Genomic DNA, 15853 nt, shown 5'->3' on the forward strand with positions numbered 1-15853 from the left:
CCATCGTCTAGCACTTTTTTCTTATAAGTTGAGGGGAAGGGGGTGTTTGCTGCTTTTAAATCAGGCTATTCATGGTATTTGTTCTCAAAGCTTCATCTCTTTTGCCGTCAATGTCTGCTTCTGCAGACTATTTTTGTCATTAAGATAGCCAAGACCATTACATTGTCGTTCACATACTGTGCTACACAGCATTTTATAATTGTTAAGGGGATATTTCTTAATAGTTAATAAAGACGGTTTCATTTGCTGATCTTGGCTATTGTAACGTTGCTTTCAATTCTTATGAAAAATATTTTAGCCGATTTATCAATAATTACTATTGCAGTGCTATGGTTGTCATTGTTTTCAGAAACCTTGTGTTCGATTGGGAAAGAGGTGATTTTCTTGTAAAGGTGATATGAGTCTTGGATAATAATAATTGGTTTTTTGGGGGAAAGGAAATGGCGCAGTATCTGTCTCATATATCGTTGGACACCTGAACCGCGCCGTAAGGGAAGGGATAAAGGAGGGAGTGACAGAAGAAAGGAAGAATGAGGTGCCGTAGTGGACGGCTCCGGAATAATTTCGACCACCTTAGGATCTTTAGCGTGCACTGACATCGCACAGCACACGGGCGCCTTACCGTTTTTCCTCCATAAAAACGCAGGCGCCGCGGTCGGGTTCGAACCCGGGAACTCCGGATCAGTGGTCGAGCACCCTAACCACTGAGCCACCACAGCGGGTAGATGGCAGGGTCAGGTTTCTTTTACTTGTATTCTGGTAGTGCCTGGTTTACTTAGCAGGCTCTGGCTGTGCTTGTTTACAGCGTTGATAGTTTTGAGCGTCTGTTCAGAGCCAGTGACTTGAATTTTTGCTTGATGCTTTATTTGCTGCTGTTGTTGCAGAACTGTTAGACCAGTCATGCTGACTATAGGGCTCATCTCAGGCGTTGCAGCTTTAGCTCCTTTTCGTTGCGTCGCCTCATCTAGGTATCACAGTTGAAAATGTGGACGGGATGGTAGCAACTTCTGAGGAAAGCCCGTCATTAATGTAAATAAAACATCTTGATTTCCCCTGACATTTGTCACAGATCTGTCCTCTCGAGGAGCAGTTTTCACAACTTTCCTGCAGTTTGCATGTCGTTGTGTTGCTGTCGGTCGTGCTTGCGCACTTTGTGCAGCGAAGCAACTGTCAGCTGCTGTAGGTTGTACATATCACCCGGCCAAATATGAGGTGAGTTTTTTCCTGAATCCTGCTCTTCTAAGAGCGAATATGGCAATCAGGTCATTGCAGCCATTCAACGTTGTTTTTAGTTCTACGTCTTCAGTGGCGCAGTTTCGATCGTTTTTGTGGATGGTTTTTTGTGGAAGATTAGCCTTATCAATTTATGGCTCAATGTCAACACTTGAATATCTTTACGTCGTTATTTCCTAACCATTATTTGTGGCTTTCGTGTTGCTTCGCATTCCTCAATGCGGCTTCCGAGAATTTACGGTGACTCGGGGTGAGGAGGTGACCAATACCTCTTCTCATCTTGTCCTGATTGTCGTTTCTCTTATCCCGTGGTCAAGGGGGCTGGGTTTTTTCTTTGAAAACTTCACTTATTTTGCTGTCCTCATGGTCATTGATTTGACAAGGAAAGCTTTCCACAAATAATGCATGTTTTAGTGCAAACACGACAGGGTCCTGAAAGACAAACATGTCTTTCCTTCCTTCCTCTGCATCATTCTTTCTTTCCTTCTTCCTTTCCTTCTTTCTTTCCTTCTTTCTTCCTTTCTTTTTTTATTTCTTTCTTTTCTCTTTCTTGCTTTTTCTTTTTCTTCCTTTCTTTCTTCCTGTGTCCTGTCGGGTCTGTACTAAAATGGGCATACTTTGTCATAAACCCAACTAGCACAACATCTAACTCTTTTAAAGCTTTCGACTTTTTCTTCCAAGGTTTTGGCTGTTACTTCTTTTGAAGAGCACGAATGTTGCGCAAGGTTGTGGAGTCGCAACTTTGTTTCGGCTCTCATCTAAGTTCCGCGCAAAAACTCGTTCTTATGTATGCCCTGCAGAGTGATAGGCTTGAGCTAGCTCACCTCACTGATGATGCAGTCCACTTGCTTGCCTACTTTTCCATCTCCACTCCTCAGTGCAGAGATCTCGATCAGGGTGGCAATGGTTCTCTTCTCAACCTCACTGATTTATGTGAGGACCTTAAAAGACTTTTTTTGCCAACCTTTTCAAGTTTTGTTCTTTTCCTTCGTCACTTCTGTTTGATGCGGGCCTTCTTCAAAGCTCTTCGCCTTCTGAGGTTTCTTACTCCTGGTCGTTGAGACTACATGTGTCTGTGCTGTTGTAGCACGACCCCTGCTGTTATCCTTGCTCTTCTGGGTTTTTCTTTTTCTCCTTTTTTCTCTCTTGTTTTTGATTTAACTTTTCCACGGGCATTCCTTGATCTCTTGTCAAGGAGCTTGCTTTCCCATCTGATACGCTGACAGCATCCTGGTCGTCAGGTGTATCTGCCTATTTTGCATTTAGAGTGCCCATTTTTGTTACCTTTCTTGAGTTTGCTAGGTATGCAAATTAACCAGCAAAGTACGTTGTCAAGTCAAGTAACCTTTTCAGGTCTGTTCTCTTTGTAAGTAGCGTCACTGCATTGAGTTTTGTTTCGTCAAGCTGGATGCCTTTCTGGACGACCGTGTGCTCCAACAATGTCAGTTCTGTAACACTGAACGAACATTTGCTCTCGTTTAGAGCGACGGCCGCGAACCTGTGTCTGCGCATAATTTGGAAAGAGACTCGTTTTGCGCCTCTTTTCCTGCGCCCCAGACAAACATGTCGTCCAAGTGTCATATGACATGGCCGATACGTTACAGAAGAGTTTTCTCTAGAACTGTTCAAGTGCAAAGGCGACGCCAACTAGGTTTCAGTTAAACTGGAACCTTCCAAACGAAATTGCTAGGGGTCCGCGCTGAGCTGTCGTGCTCCTCATGGGCTCCGCGTTTTTGCATAGTTTTCAGCTGTCCCTTGGATTCCGTCACCTTCCCGACTAATTCAAGATGTAGGTGAATACGCCATCCCATCACGCATTCCTTTTTTGGACTGTACCACCAAGCTCGAGCCGAGAGGAACACTACGATGGTTCCGCTGAAGCGGCAGATGCCACGCTAAGCCCAGGCGAGGCGCCGACGCGATGAAACCGGCTTTCGCAACGATGGTGTGTGTCTTTGAGGGGGAGGAGATTAGTCCAAAACAGCTTGCCGAAGGATAATGTAAGACGATTCTCTGCCACCATAACCACTTCCGCACCACCGGGATAAAATCCCAACCAGTCCAGAAATCAGACGCACCGAAGCCGCCGAACGCCTCCACCACCACGCCAGCGTCAGCAGCGAACGCGGAGTCAGCGTCTCTCCCTGCCACGAATAAGTGACAACCGCTGCCGCGGCCACCTAATATCAAGCCTCTACCGCTTCCGACTGCCTCTAAATAACTTCAAAGTCGTCGTGCGTCCACGGGGAGGATTCGCTCTTGCCACCTTTAACAGCAAGGATCTCCTCACCATTATCTGCAAAAGACGACATACCCCTGCAGACAGCCTTCGACACTGACCGCCTGAGAATCAACCCCAAGAACAACACGTTCATCATAAGCACTGCGATTCAAGAGAGGGCTATTCGGTATGTGAAGCTGAAAAGTCAAAAGCATCGGGACCAACTCTACAAGATGGCGACATATATTGCCCTGCCCGACAACATTGTGAGAGACATCATATGTAACGTCTTCGACGGGGAATCCTACAACGAAATTATCAACCTTTTTACGAAGTTGAATCCCATCCTACTTATAGTAGACGCTCGCCCAATGAGTATAACATCAACATACTTACTAATTACCTACGCCGGCACTAAGGTCCCAAGTACACTCGTGTACGTTGGTGGCGTTTACACCTGCTACCCATTCTACACCAAAATCGTGGCCTTTTTCAACTGTTGGCCTACCGGCCACAGGACACGTGCGCCCCGACCCAAAGCAAGACCCGTACAGGCGTTGCGGAGAGTCTCATCCCCCTGCAAAAGAGCAACCGGAATGCGACCGCCTCTGCGTGGTTTGCGTAAGACCACACATTACGGGATGCAACGAATGCAAGAAGACATTCTTAAAACCCATATCATCTCGCGGAAAGACCCGCACGACGGCAGGGCAAGAACTTACCTCAAGGCGATCCAGAGACAGAACCAAGATGCCAGAAATGTCACAACCGGAAAAATAAGATCGCTCGTCTCCCCCCCCCCCCCCGCAACCAAAGAACCAGACATCACCGGACACTCGGAACCTAAAGCAGGGGAGCTGGGCAAATAAAGCATCCCTGGAAAATTCAAAACATCTCTGAAAATCAATCCCTCAAAGCTGAAAATGCACGGCTCCTAAATCTAATAACCGAGATGCTGCGGGAAATCAGGGCACTTAAGATTGCGTCTCACCCATCCCCAGCACCGATACCCCCTACCCCACAGTTAGCCGAAATCCTGCCGAAAATTCTTCTGTCTGAAACTCAGGAAACTATTCAAAAAGCCAGATGCCCACCAGCGCATGAGCACATGGAGAGCTCCGAGGTCTCAGACACAAAGGAAGATGAAACATCGTGCCCTCCAACCCTCCCCCTCCCTTAGAAAGAAACGATTGGCGTCAGACACCAATCTTACAACAGATCTCCAAGAGCTGGAACAGCGAGTAAACGAAATCGAAACCAGGATAGAGAAAGGAATGGATGAATTCGAAGGCAGGATGGAAAACCCCCTTTGCTGAATTTGAAGCCAAATTGATGGCGCAGTACACTAATATAGACAAAAATAATTGTGGGACTCTAAAGAGAACAAAAAATAAAGTGCACCTGCATGTGCCACTAAGCATAACGGGCTAACACTAAAATGAAGCTGAATATTCGGGCTGTCGAAAATAAGGTTAAATACCGGATGAAAGCCTTGGAAACCAAACTAGAAAAACTAATTTTTGACTTCACCACGAAAATGGAAGAACGATTCACGCACTTTATACACCAGGCTTTGGCGGCACGAATTGCTTATAGACCAATCATTACGAACCAGGAACCTCTGCAGCAACATGGCAGTCAGTCATGATCTTACTTTATGTCAGTGCAACTGTAGAGGGTTTGGAGCCAAACGAGACCCCCTGTAGCTCTACGTTCAAAATTCAACTACACCACTTGATATAGCGATGCAAGACCTGCAGTCCAACGTAGCCTCCCAGGAAACCAAACCATCCATCCGGACGGCGTAAATAAGCTCTACGCAGCCAACGTCGTCCCCAGAAACCTTACCTACCTGCGGCTTGATTTGGACGAATTTTTCCATAGAGTGTCTTCTCATATAAATCCTTCCAAAAAGCGCGGGCTGCCGACTATACTCATCCTAAATCTTTATAGCCACCCCAACGTTACGCACCCCCTGCTTATTCAAGCCCTCACTAGGGCAACTAAAATAGCTAAACACTCTCACCTTCTCATAGTAGGTGACGCTACCACCCCTCACACAGAATGGGGATATAAGTGTAATAGAGCCAAAGGCAGGCATCTATCGGAATTTATTCACCAAAACCGGCCCACGTTATATACGGACACCAATCTTCCAACTAGGATAGGCAACAGTGTCGGCCGAGACACGTGTTCAGATTTAACTATGGGCAGCAACCTCCTCAAACCCGTATGGAAAAACTCCAAGAACCGCCTAGGCAGCGGCACATCATGGGTTGCTCACATCATGGACTGGGATATATTTCGCAAAATCAGACGAAGTCCTAGTGCCAAAATTGCGCAACCTATACCAATGGGCCCTCATACTATACCAAGACGTGCAAGCAGTCACCAATCAAACAGGTGCACTAGAATCATGCTGCAAACAGATCATCGTCTTCTTCACCTTTGGCAGCACACCGACTTTTCGAGAACAGATGGAGCAAGAAAAAGCTTAATCGCAGGCTCGAACAATGCATGACCCAAATGGCGAAGGACATGAAACAAAACACTCAGGTCCTAGCCTCGCAGCAGAGGACGCAAAGTTCTAACCGTTTGGATGGTAATCTCTGGTTGAGAAACACGTGGCACTTTCTTCTACACGTGCTCAAACCGGACTCCTTCAAAATTGCCACCTCCAAGGCAGTCACCAAATTGTTACACTGATTTGAGGATACTGACGACAGCCTCATTTCTTTGATCAAAAACAATTATATCGCTAACGCTCTCCCCGCCACTACTCTTCAATACGAAGGGAGTGCGAGCCCTCAACTACAGCAGTAAATCTCCGAGGCAGACGTCTGGGCAGCTGTCACCACTTCGCGAACTTTTTCGTGTGCTCCCAGACACCCTTAGAGCGTGTGGGGGTAGCGGTCTCGGTCACAAGAGAGAATCCCTCGACTCGGCGTGGCAAGCTCAGCCGGACACCAGCTACCAAGTGACAAGGGGGTTGGTCGTTTGCAGCCCGGCTTTCGCCGGTCGCAAGCCAGAGAATGAGTCGGAGCCAAAGGTTCACAAAACAAAACAGATTATACAGCTAAGAGACGATACAAAGGATTTCACTATCACTCGTACGAGCAGATACAAAGTGACTTACAAATACAATGCACTACTGCAAAGTTACAATAGAGACAGATAGCAAATCAGCAAAAGCATTGCACCTAAAGTGCACAAATACACAGAGAGACAATGAAACAAAACACAATTTGTTCACCGGGCACTGCGACAGCCCGACAACCTGAGGAGCTCGACGAGGCCGTCCCGCAGGCTAGCGAACGTTGCCTCCCTGGTCCTTGGCTGGTCGAGTGGTGTTCTCCCGGGAGTCGAGCGGGCGCGCTTCTCGGAAGCTTAAACGGCGGCTCGGGCTAACAGACAGCGGTTGAAGCCCCTCATTTATAGGCGCAGTCCACGTCTGTGTGTTCTTCGCGCCAGGGCAGGTGCGCACATACACGCAGCTTCAACTGCAAAAACTCCTTCTTGCGTCGGGCTCGCGAGCCCATTGGCCGAGCGCGGAAACCACCTTCTAGAACAAAGTAGGTTATTCGCGGCACGCTGAGTCATCGGTGCAGGAGCGAAAGGGAGAGCTTATCATTTCGGCGCGGGTTAAGGTTACCCCCTTTCCGTCGACAACGAGCAAAAACCTCCGAAATTCGAGAAAAATTGACGCCGCGCGTGTCTGTGTGCACATTGGCGCCCCGCCGGCGAGCTGAATGAAAAGCCCACGCACAGTTTACGCACTCTCCGGGGGTTCTTCTCCGCTGTTTTTTTTTGTTGTACTTTACCGCGGGCGGGCGCGACTGCTTAGCCGCAGCGCCGGTTTTTTTTCAAAAATGCGCCGAATTTTGTGACAGCAGCAATGCCGTAGCTATGCCCCACCTCCGCCACGGGGACAAATGGCATAACCAAGAAAGCACTCCACAACCTCGATGGGAAATCTATTACCGCTATCACAGAGTGCATAAACAGCTGCTGGAAAGTGGGTTGCATTCCGCAACAGTGAAAATACGCCAAAAGTACCTTTATACTAAAACCTGGCAAACCGCTCAGCCTTGAAAATCTCCGGCATATATCACTTAACTCCTGTGCCTGTAAACTGATGTAGCTTGTCGTCCTCAACAGGCAGAGCCGGTACATGGACGATCAGCAACTGTATCCGCACACCATGCTCGGATTGGGGCAAAGCTAGTCCACGCAGGGCGGTATGCTTAAGCTCAGACATGAAATCTTAGACCCAGACCTCTCCCACTGGCCCAAAGTGATTCTTGCACTAGAGCTGTCTAAAGCTTTTGATAATGTTAAGCACTCGGCAATACTCATCGCCTTCGGTAATCTCATTGTCAGGAAAATGACAGACAGCTATGTCAGAGACTTCCTGGATGAAAAGGCAGCACAAATACGATTCGGCTCTTCCAAGTCTAACACGTTCCATCTAGGTGGAACAGGTAACACATAAGGGGCGGTCCTCTCGCCGTTCCTTTTCAACGTGACCCTCATCCCGCTGGCCCAGAAGCTCGGAGAAATTCCCAACCTAGAAAAATCGCTGTACACAGACGATGTTACCATCAGGATTGGTACCGGAAATTATGGCAAATTGAGGAGATACTTCAAACCGCTATATATATTGTCCAGTCTCATTCCAGGAGCATTGGCTTAACTTGCTCTCCGAGTAAATCAGATCTGTGGGTGCTATGTGAAAAACCCCGAGACTCCAAACCCCTAAGCTGGAAATCACCCTCAATTATGCCCAAATAGCTGAAGTCCTAACCCTCCGGGTACTAGGAATGCTTCTACAGAACAGTGGGAGAAATAATGCGATAATTGTCCATCTCAAAGCAAGCGCCAACATTACGTCTCTCCTCACCCACAGAATTAGTAACAAACACAGAAGAATGAGGGAGGCGGACACGCGGCAACTAGTACAGGCTTTCGTCCTGAGCCATATAACCTATACCATCCCTTACTTTTTTCTCTCCCGAGCTGAGAAATAGTCATTAGATAGAATAAATCGTTCGGCATATAAAACAACCCTCTACCTACCTCAACATACTACCACCGAAAAACTGCTCCAGCTAGGGGTACATAACACGGTCGATAAACTGGCTGAGGCGCATCTTGTAGCTCGCTACAAATGCATCTCCCACACGACCACAGGAAGGGCTATCCTTAGAAAACTTAACCTTGGGTACACCATCACGGCTTATCCTGAACATTCACTTCCTAATAAAATTGCCAACTATATATTAATTCCTGTCCTTCCCAGAAACATGCGCCTAGTGCATGCCGAAGGCCGACGCGCCGCCAAAGCCAAGGCACTCTATAAAACCTACTTCCACTGATCGGAAGCTGCTCACGTGGATGCGGCAGAGTACCCCTACAAGGAAGCATTTGCACACGCGGTCGTAAACAAACACGGACGACCTGTGGTGACGGCCACCTCCCTGAACACCCGACTATTGACAGAGGCTGAGGAGGCGGCCATAGTGCTGGCCATAGCCGGTACCAAGACCGGATACATCCTCGGTGATTCGAAGTCGGCAATCAGGAATTTCGATAAGAGAAGACTTCATGCCTCAGCTCTCTCCATCCTGACAAGAGCCAAATTATCCACCAGCGGCTCCAGCTCATACGGGTGCCAGCACATACCTCGCACCTAGGCAACGCGCCAGCTCATAAATGTGGCCGAGGATTCGTCAACCGGGCACAGAGTAACTACTGCCCCAAGTTGAAAAGGGAGTGCCTCGTAACCAACCATGAAATCACCCTCCACTATCGAAACGATCGACTGAAATACCCACCCCCGCACAAATCTGTGAACAAAGCAGAGCAGGCTTCCTGGCGGCGGCTTCAGACGTGGACACTTACAAATCCTTATATCTGCTCCCTGATGTATCCCGCGGAACACAATTCCAGCTGCACGCTCTGCAATCATTCTAAAGAAAATCTTAATCACATCGTATTCGGGTGCCCAGAGGACCCACCACCTATGAGCTTCCAAATCAGCAACCAATGTCAGGTACAACTCTGAATAGTCAGCTGGGCCCTGGAGTTTGCCAAGAAGCATGGTCTTCAAGCCAACGAGTGCCGTCTAAGCCTCATCCTTAATCCTTGTCCAATTTGTCATATGGCAAAAAAAGGCTTTTTCCTCCTACTACTACAAGTGGTGCTATGACAGCCGTATGCTTCTTGCTATTTTCTGCGAACTTAATCTTCCAAAATCGTGAGTTGGCGGCAAGCTTCGATGGCGCATTCAATCCAGAGAGAATCCAGAGTGTGCTCAACCGACTGAAGTGGGTGCCATTCTCGGAGAACTAAGCACATAAGCTCTACGAAACCAACGCCGACTGGTACATCTCCTGAAGACTTCGGCGCGGCCACCATTGCAGTAAAACCGTCAGTTGGCTAATTGACTGGAGAGGTGACTCCTTTCTTCTCTATTCGTTGGAGTCCTTGTTTGATTTAAAGATGTGTCCTCCTATAATCACAAATTACGCGCGAACACACAAAACATGCCCACTCTACACTCTTCTCTATCTACTTCATTCAGTAGATTCTTTCATTGAACTTAACGATAAGTCCCACTCACATAAGCAATAACTTTTTTCTAAAACGTACAGCGTCGTCTTGATGCTGAACAGTTCGAGGGCATAGTTCGTCTACGGCTGGGCTCTCATCCTCTTTTCTACAAGCCTGTGTTTACTGCTACCTTCTCGCTGTAAAATCTGGCATTCTTCGAGCGCCTCTGTTACCAAGGTAGCCCCTTCTGCATTTTTTTAGTGCACAGTGACACCTCAACTCGCTCTTACCGCAGTTGCTAATCTCTAACTCTGTAAGGGTATAAACTGCGCGAACTAGACGGGACGAGAGGCACACAAATCGACAGACAAAGCGCACACTTCCAACTGATTTTATTTGTGAAAAACACATCGTTAATAAGGCCAGAGAACATAATAAAAAATAAGAAAAACACTATCACCATAGGGTTCAACGATAGAAACATCAGCAGAAATTTACAGGTTAATCAGATTCGATGTGAACACGAACGTGCCCTTCTAAAAAGTCTAGCTCTGGTGTCGATAGCGACAGCGAGGGCGAGCTAACGCAGTCGTCACCCCTTTTGACTTTCAGGAAAGCTTCGATAACCTCCCTTTCAAATTTGCTGCGTGCATAGGAGAGGAAAGCAGTTTTGTCTAGGAAGGGAACGCAGTTGCGGCTGTCACAGTTCTTGCAGTGCAATGGCACATTGCTGCCTGTGCCGGTGTGCATCGATCGTCTATGTTCAAGGGCTCGCTCATTGAAGCACCGGCCAGTTTGGCCGAAGTAAACCCGCCCGCAAGATAGAGGTATCTGGTAGATAACCTCGGAGGCACACCTGGGGAACTTGGTCTGACGCAGGAAAACTGAAAGGGAGGTTATCGAAGCTTTCCTGATAGCCAAAAGGGGTGACGACTGCGTTAGCTCGCCCTCGCTGTCGCTATCGACACCAGAGCTAGAGTTTTTAGAAGGGCACGTTCGTGTTCACATCGGATCTGATTAACCTGTAAATTTCTGCTGATGTTTCTATCGTTGAACCCTATGGTGATATTGCTTTTCTTATTTTTTCTTATGTTCTCTGGCCTTATTAACGATGCGTTTTTCACAAATAAAATCAGATGGAAGTCTGCGCTTTGTCTGTCAATTTGTGTGCCTCTCGTCCCGTCTTGTTCGCGCAGTTTATACCCTTTCTGTTCATCATGAACCAACTAGCTCGCCAGAACGTCCTAACTCTGTAAATGGGTTCCACTGTTTTACCTTTGAAATCTCTTTCGCTGTGGAAATTTTCACTTGCTGAGCAGTGCTGGTTCGACGTTTGTATAAACTTAACTGAAAGGGTCCTTCTCTCAATAATGCCGACCAAGGTGCCTGTTGCCACTTCTGCCTCAATCGGAGGATAATCATCGCAGTCGTGTTCTTTAGACGCTATCTCTTAATGCTCTCTCTTAGCATTATATCTATTTCGAACATGGTCTAGAATTCTGCGCCTTTCCTAAGACCACCGTATCGTTTATACACGTTCTCTGCCAATTACCTCGTTGCGTGGCGATTTACCGACTCGGCTGCGGTCACATACTCTTCAGGCCCTATCTCAGGAGTAGTACCCTCATTTACTGACTCAGCGATCGAAGTATTTGCTCGGTCATACGTCTGCCTTTAATACCTAGTTGGTTCTTCCTCATTATTGGTTTCCAACGATAGGTTGGCTGGTGTATTTCTGGCTACCTGAGTTTCACGAATCTGACTCAATTGAGTTTCGAGCTGGTGCATTTTAAACCTTGTCAAAGTTGTAGCAGCCCATTTTTGAGTTTCTGGCCCTTCTTTCCCAGCAATTCATCTGATCGATTCAAAAACAGATACAGGAGTTGTAGTGGCTCGGCCTTCAAAACTGCGGCCTCAGGGATCAGCGCACCAAACTACCCGTAAATGCTCACTCTAGCCATTTGTAGGCATACACTGTTCTTCTACCACCCTGCGTCTTACACCGTGAAATCGTACGCTGTAACACAGGACAGAAAGATAACGTCCATCATCGCGGCGCTATCCCGAATCACTTTGCAATGTTTCCGGCCACCTTAAGTCCGTTCAAGTATCTCCTAATGAGTTTTGTATTCTCTTCGTTGTCATCGACGCACAAGAGCACCAAACTTTGTACACTACGCTGTAAAGTACATGACACCACTGCAGTTCTTGCAGCAAAATGGTGTACCAGCCTCTAAATTTTTTCCCTGTTTTGGCTACTACCTTTCTCTCTCATTGTTCACTCTTTTCTGGCGCTGTAATCGGTGCCTCCGATTGCTGAGAACTTCTAGCACGCTGGTTCTTTCTGCAAAGCACTTGACCCGCATCGCGTTTTGAGCATGTGACGCACCCTCTCTAGTGCTAAACCCTTAATGTATAGCGTGCGCTTCTGCTAGCTTAGCCGCTTTTTCATCTGCGTCGACCTTTTTCCTTCTTGAAGCCACAGTTTCATGGCTTTGGGACGGCTGGGGTAAATGTGCTCAAGGCTAAACTGCTCGATGATTTTATCTCATTTTTGCTTGCTTAAACCATGATTCTTGTAGCCAGTCTAGCAGATTATTCTCAAGCCCATATGCGAAATTCGGATAGCCCTCGCTATTGTTTTTGCTTGTGCTTTTAACGCGCTGTCGGAAAGCTCCGGCTGATAGCCTTACCTTATCAGATGGCTGGCTTTGACTTTCTCGTAATCAGCTGCGTCCCTTGTGGCCATGTACTGCGAGCAGATTTCTCCCTTTCACAAGTTCTCTCAAAATTTGCCCAGTACAATCCTATGTCCCGCCCAATTTCCCACGAATGCATGCACTTGTTCATTCGATACGATTCTGCATCGCTTGCCGTTCCAAGAGTACCGGCTCTCCCTCTACCGCCATCTTTTCTTTGTTTTCAAGCTGAAATGGATTCAATTGCCCTTTCTGCTTTCACAGCTTTTAACTTTTGCCGTTCCTGCTATTTTTCCCAATCGCGATCACCTTCTTCATTGCGTGCGTTTTCCTCGAGCTCAGTTTTCTCTTCAGCCTTCTGTACCAAACTCCACACATCTACAAGCCGATCAATATTTTTGATGTGGTTAGGAATGCCCTTGCATAGCTCAATTTTTGCTGTTTTTCTCTGCACCTCTACTGACAGCTCCTGGCACGACAACAGCAAGTTCGGCTTCGACAATTTCGCTAGATTCATGACCACGCTTTCTCCGCTTTGGCTCTGCTATCTTATAAATGTGAAAATTACCGCTTTTAGTTGTGAAACGCTTGGTTCTCAGTTGTTCAAGATTATTACCTCAAACCTGAAACCTGGTGAATTCCATAGCAAAAGGCAAAACGCTCATCTGCAGAGAGTGCACGACATCGCACTGTCCATCCTAGCTTCTGCCAACCAGTGTTGGCAACGAGGGATTCTTGTATTTTCTGGCTCGTTCATTCCCGCTGGTCTCGGCTCCGAGTGCCGGCGTCGAACTCTATTATGAAGGTAATTGCGCACTAGGTCTATTTTTACATATTTTGCAGTCGAGATTGAAGTGTCGCGGCAACATACCAAGAGCACGTTAAATATATTCTGTATTCCGCAGGTTCTGGGCTGGGAAATAAAGTTAGGTGAACGACGTCCAATCAGGTGGACAGTTGTGGACACTGGTGTTACCGCCCACGGCAGGAGGCGGTGCTGATGCTCTCTCGCAACTCGGTTCATAGCAACGAGTAAAGACTGGGGCACCGAACACTGTTGTGTCAATTTGACCACTGCGGCAAGTCTTCTGTTCGGTGCCTCCATGGGAAAAGAAATTTAATCCGTTTCCCAGCAGCTTAATGAGCGACCTCGTACTCCACCGCGGATGTCGGAATCATGAGAACTCTATGGAGGCCACAGCCGCATTTCATTTCACATCGCCAGCTTGACCTTCCAACAACATCACGCGGCGTTCGCCGACCCGAGGGCAGACTCGGCCACTCGATTGCGTCTCCGCCGCTGCCAGCCCTCGCCGCATCATTTATTCTTGATGCCTCACCCGCCTTCACCTTGTTCTGCTAAAAAGTCTTCCCAGGTCCGGGATCGCGGATTTCAACAATCCCATTACAGCCCTGTGTCATATGGCAGTTTGGTTCGTTTTACTCTAGAATGGCCCACGGGAATTCAGTTTCCTGGCCTTCCCTCCCTACCACCTCTTTCGTGATCTTTCATGTGAGCACAGCCAGAATCCAACAATAATTTGGGTGTTCACGCAGACAATCGCAATGCACCGGCAAGTTTGACCTATATATGCTTTCCGGCATGGCATTGGCATCTGATATACTACTGCGCAGGCACAATCCAAGGTATTTCGTCTGTTTCGTGCTACCCCACCCCGAATGGACTATTATTATCAAATTGCTAGCAATTCATCCTTCTACAAAAGAATGGCTCCACATAGGTGTGTAATTACAGCAAAACACGAGCGAGCGCGCGCGTCATAGTATGACGACGTCACGGAGGGGTACAGATGCCTTGCCTAGTCTAGAAGCTGTTCTTTTCTCAACAGCTGGTAAAAATGACGGAAATGGAGCCGTTCAACGTTAGTTCGGAGTCACACATTCACGCTTCATTTTCCTTCATATACCTTATTCACGCAGGGGCGAAATATTTTCTCCAGAAAGGGCTTGCAACAAAAAGCAGATTAAATCAAAATTTCATGTCAAAGATTGATGCGGAAATGATAAGACGGCGTGCAATCTGCATGTCGTGAATACATGAGATTGTGCGTCAAGGAGTTAAAATTATATTTGAAGGGATCTGGCGGGGCATAAGCGCAATGAAGGTACACGCACCGAGTGCCCTGATCGATTTGGTGCTCTTGCTGATGTTCTTTAGAGCCTGCAGGTCAATGCAATTTAAATTGTTGGCCTCTGCTTCTTCACAGTGTTTCTCGTCGCCCACGATGCATGCCCGAGACCTAGGCAGGATGGCGTGTTTCATCCTGTTAAACAAAAAAGCGGGCACAAACAGTTATTGCAATGTGTTGTATATGATGTCAGCGCACTGAAATGTCGACATGTACAGTCTTTGTCAAAAATATACATCCCAAATAGTTTACTTCCAAGACGCGTAGTGTGGCTCTCAAGCATGTTTGGCAGTCGTCAGCTTGGAAGGGTTGAAGTCTTAAGTTCGTCCCACCATCGTGAGACTAGCGTCCCTGTATGCAAGAGAAGCTGCGCTGGAGGGCTTATAGCCAGGCACCTTGGACTGTGTACTTTTGACAAAGATTGCACACTAAAATGCAGGAATAGCACTCAGGGCGTGCAAAAGGTGCGAAAAGCACAAGCGCTGTTTGGGTAATCGTTAGCAGCACTTGGACGCCATTGGGCTGTATATGGCTTTTGTAGTTTTACACTTGTGATGATGATGACGATACAGCTACTTCCATTAGAAACAGTGGTCACATATGGTGTGTCCTATCCTAAATATAAACAAGACATAAGAATGTTGGTGCCTAAATCATCTAGAGAAAGGAGAGAGTTTTGTCGAGTTGTTGTTGCCTTCTATTGCTGAAGCCGAGCCTCCGTTACCGATACGGTTCTGGCGTTGAGAGCGGAGCCGATGAGATTGAGGCCAAGCGCTCCAGGGAAGGTGGTTTATTGTGGAAGCTGCGGGGACAATCGATAGCAATGGAGATGTTAGGTTTCCATTTTATCCCTGCAGGTTCGGCACAGAGCGCCACATTGAGCGCTGCTCCAGAGCGTCGGTGATGCACCAGGGTGGGAAGTTCTCCAGCACGCGTTTCGAAAATGAACGCCGTGCCTCAGTTTTTGCCGAACAGCGTATCTCTGGCGATCATCTGCT

General features: G+C 47.5%; 1 protein-coding gene across 1 annotated transcript in view; it reads right to left on the bottom strand.

Moving 5' to 3' along the window:
- Positions 1–15853, bottom strand: part of LOC144128806 (large ribosomal subunit protein uL1-like) — a 150617-nt gene that overhangs the window by 94779 nt on the left and 39985 nt on the right. Inside the window, exon 3 of the mRNA XM_077662537.1 lies at positions 14842–14990. Coding sequence (XP_077518663.1) covers positions 14842–14990 — 149 coding nt within the window. The remainder of the gene's footprint in view (positions 1–14841; positions 14991–15853) is intronic.

The sequence above is a fragment of the Amblyomma americanum genome, chromosome 1 (genome assembly GCF_052857255.1).
Source record: "Amblyomma americanum isolate KBUSLIRL-KWMA chromosome 1, ASM5285725v1, whole genome shotgun sequence".
Taxonomy (NCBI): domain Eukaryota; kingdom Metazoa; phylum Arthropoda; class Arachnida; order Ixodida; family Ixodidae; genus Amblyomma; species Amblyomma americanum.